Source organism: Nanorana parkeri, unplaced genomic scaffold, assembly GCF_000935625.1.
Source record: "Nanorana parkeri isolate BGI_ZX_2015 unplaced genomic scaffold, ASM93562v1 scaffold385, whole genome shotgun sequence".
Classification (NCBI taxonomy): Eukaryota; Metazoa; Chordata; class Amphibia; order Anura; family Dicroglossidae; genus Nanorana; species Nanorana parkeri.
The window spans coordinates 645,550-648,911 of NW_017306653.1; the positions used below are offsets into that span (position 1 = coordinate 645,550).

Consider the following 3,362-nt stretch of genomic DNA (forward strand, 5'->3'; position numbering starts at 1 on the left):
GATAGATTTAGGCCCCCCCCCCCCCCCAGGAATCCCTGTACACGGAATGTTGGGCAGTTCTGCAGATTTTATATGGAGGAGAGATCTATAAATTCACTCGTTCAGTGTCTGTATGTTCCAAGGTGACCCCGACATCCTTCTCCGGCTCCGCGTGTCCCCGGCGCGATCCATCTGTGTGATTGGTTCCCCCCATTGCACGCAATCACATGAGCAGTGTGGGGGATGGGGGAGGGGATCACCATATAGAGTAAAGCTGGGGGATGATGGGGGTATTTAGACCCCCATTCACATGTAGCGACATACCTTTGCAGCGGCCGGGATAGCGCGACTTTCGGGGCGACGTTCCAGCGACGGTAGCATGACCTTCTCCGTCGGGCACCATAGAAAAAAAGCGAAATCGTGCAAAATCCGCCGGAAAAAGGGTCCGGTAGAAGCGACCGCGACGAGCGACATGGAGTTAAGACAGCTCCATTGAATATCATTGGCCGGCGACTTCTCGCAATATCGCGCGGCAAAAATGCACGATATCGCGGCGACAAGTCGCTATATGTGAACGGGGCCTTAGGTGACACAGGAATCACCAATCTGCCAAGATATGGTCGGGGGGCAGTCGCTGCATTTGATTGCCGACGCACATCGATTGATGCGTCCCGGGATAGCGACTGATTCCTAAACGCATGTCATTATATCACATGGGTTACATGCGGTGTGCCGGCGTTTACATGCAGCGGCCGTCACCTGATCATTACCCTGAATGGGTGACAACGGCTGCTTGTAAACACCAGATTGGGGAATCCTGCTGCAGGAAAAACGCAAATTCCAGACGCAGGAATCCCTAATCACATGTAAAGATACAGGTGTGGGTGGAGCCTGAGTCACGTGATGAGGACAATGGGAATACCACTAGCACGAGGAGGGTGACGGGGGCACTCCTGGGCTCTGGGATGGAGGAGGGTGACGGGGGCACTCCTGCCTCTGGGATGAGCTCCCCTACATGTCAGATTCATGGAGTTTCTCCTCCCGACCAGCTGAGCGGACTGACAGCTACGGACTGTTATATACAGAACCACCCCGACCCCCTCCCGGATACCTTGGTGACGGGCTCCGGCTCCTCGCACGCTTTGTAAGCCGCCTCATCGCTTAGCCCGACCAGCTCCGGAGTCTCCGCCATTTTCGCTTCTGCACCCAGTGACATCACCCGGCAACTGACCTCCGCCTCCAATCACCCGGCAATGAGCTGAGCCACCGAGTGACAGCTAGGGGAAGGGGCGGAGCTTCTAAGTGACAGATCCGGGGGCGGAGCCACGCACTGAGCGACTCCTAGGGGAACAGGCGGGGCTATGGGCCGACAGGAGAGAAGAACACGTGTCCGTTGCACCTGCGGTTCTTACCGGGGTAGGGGGCGTGGCTAATGGGAGAGACAGTGCGAGAACCTATCCAGGTGCAAATCACGTGACACCCCCTGACCTGGTTGGGTTGCATAAAGTAGAGAGCGGCTTGTGAGTGGTCGTCCCAGGGGTGACCCAGAAGGGGGCGGGGCAATAGTAAAGCAAACATTTAACCACTTGAGGTTTTTTTATTTTTTGCACACCTGTTAAAACAGGATTTTTTGACTAGAAAAGTAAAATTCACAATTATATATTGTCGGATAGGCCTTTTAAAAAAAAAAAACAACAACCCAAAAACGTTTAGGGGTCAGTAGTAAGTAACGCAGAGTGTAGGGGGCCAGTAGTAAGTAATGCAGAGTTAGGGGTCAGTAGTAAGTAACACAGAGTTTAGGGGTCGGTAGAAAGTAACACAGAGTTTAGGGGTCGGTAGTAAGTAACACCGAGTTTAGGGGTCAGTAGTAAGTAATGCAGTGTTTAGGGGTCAGTAGTAAGTAATGCAGAGTGTAGGGGTCAGTAGTAAGTAATGCAGAGTTTAGGGGTCAGTAGTAAGTAACGCAGAGTTTAGGGGTCAGTAGTAAGTAACGCAGAGTTTAGGGGTCAGTAGTAAGTAACACAGAGTTTGGGGGTCAGTAGTAAGTAACACCGAGTTTAAGGGTCAGTAGTAAGTAATGCAGTGTTTAGGGATCAGTAGTAAATAATGCAGAGTGTAGGGGTCAGTAGTAAGTAATGCAGAGTTTAGGGGTCAGTAGTAAGTAACAGAGTTTAGGGGTCAGTAGTAAGTAACACAGAGTTTAGGGGTCAGTAGTAAGTAACGCAGATTCCTAGAAGTAGCCATCACAGCATGCACAACACTGGCTGTATAGGACTGCAGTTCACTGCCACCACGGACGTTCGTCTCCCGGCGACAGACCTCTGAAAATGGGGACTAATGGTAACCGTATAAGTGCTGGTGATGAAGAATCTTTAACTGATGTCTTTCCTGCAATTGTCCACCAGATGGCGCTCCAACAAAGCAAATGAGCCGCACATACACTTCCAATAGGAGCAGCCGGAGAATATGTATTTGATTGGAAATTTATTGCGACATGTAACAAGTGAAAGTTACAACAAAGACACATATAAAGTGTGCGTCCACCCAAAGCCTTCTTAGAACAAGAGGGCTGAGAAGGGACAAAAAGCCCTCCGACCAGGGCTTTTTGTCCCTTCTCAGCCCTCTTGTTCTAAGAAGGCTTTGGGTGGACGCACACTTTATATGTGTCTTTGTTGTAACTTTCACTTGTTACATGTCACATGTCGCAATAAATAGATATTCACGTGTCCCATTCCAGCACATATCCCCAAAAACAAGAGGATTATTCCTCATTTCAGGAAGGTGGGTGGAGCTATGCAAATCATTCCATTACACCCCATCAGCCAGATGCACACCCAGAACCGCCACTGTATACCGTAGAGCAAATATAGCTTTCATTTTATAAAGCAAGGTCAGGCGACCTCTGCACTCCAGCTGTGCTGAAACTCCAAATCCCATCATGCCTTTGCCTCTTTGAGTCATGCCTGTGGCTGTCAGGATATTGCAAAGCATCAGGCCGGCTACCATCTTGGTGATGGACGCCGGCAGAGAGAGGAGGGGACAGTCACTCGGCGGGAAAAGGTATGCCGCCGGGTCCCCTCCTCTCTCCTGATACTGTCCGGCGTTCAGTACATGACCGAGCGCCCGACTTTTCAGAGGGGGGTGACACCAAAATGACAGTCATTTTGGTGTCACCCGGGTGGCAGTGCTGTGTGCCAGTCAGGCTCTCCTGTGTAGCACAGTACATCTGTTCTAAGATGACTTTCGTTGCTTCCAGTTCTTCAGCTGTCACCACTAAAATGCTATCACATACGGAGCTCACAACCTCCCAATAAAGTTAAAAAAAAAAAAAAGAGGAAATAAAGTTTAAAAAAATATATAAAAACAGCCAATTTTTTTCTAAA

The 3,362-nt window shown here is 50.0% G+C and overlaps 1 protein-coding gene across 1 annotated transcript in view; it reads right to left on the reverse strand.

The window, feature by feature from the left end:
• GLO1 (glyoxalase I) overlaps positions 1–1,223 on the reverse strand; it is an 18,281-nt gene extending 17,058 nt beyond the window's left edge. The window contains exon 1 of the mRNA XM_018559250.1: positions 1,091–1,223. Within this exon, the coding sequence (XP_018414752.1) occupies positions 1,091–1,195 (105 nt within the window). The 5' untranslated portion in view covers positions 1,196–1,223. The remainder of the gene's footprint in view (positions 1–1,090) is intronic.
• Between the last annotated feature and the right edge of the window lie 2,139 nt (positions 1,224–3,362).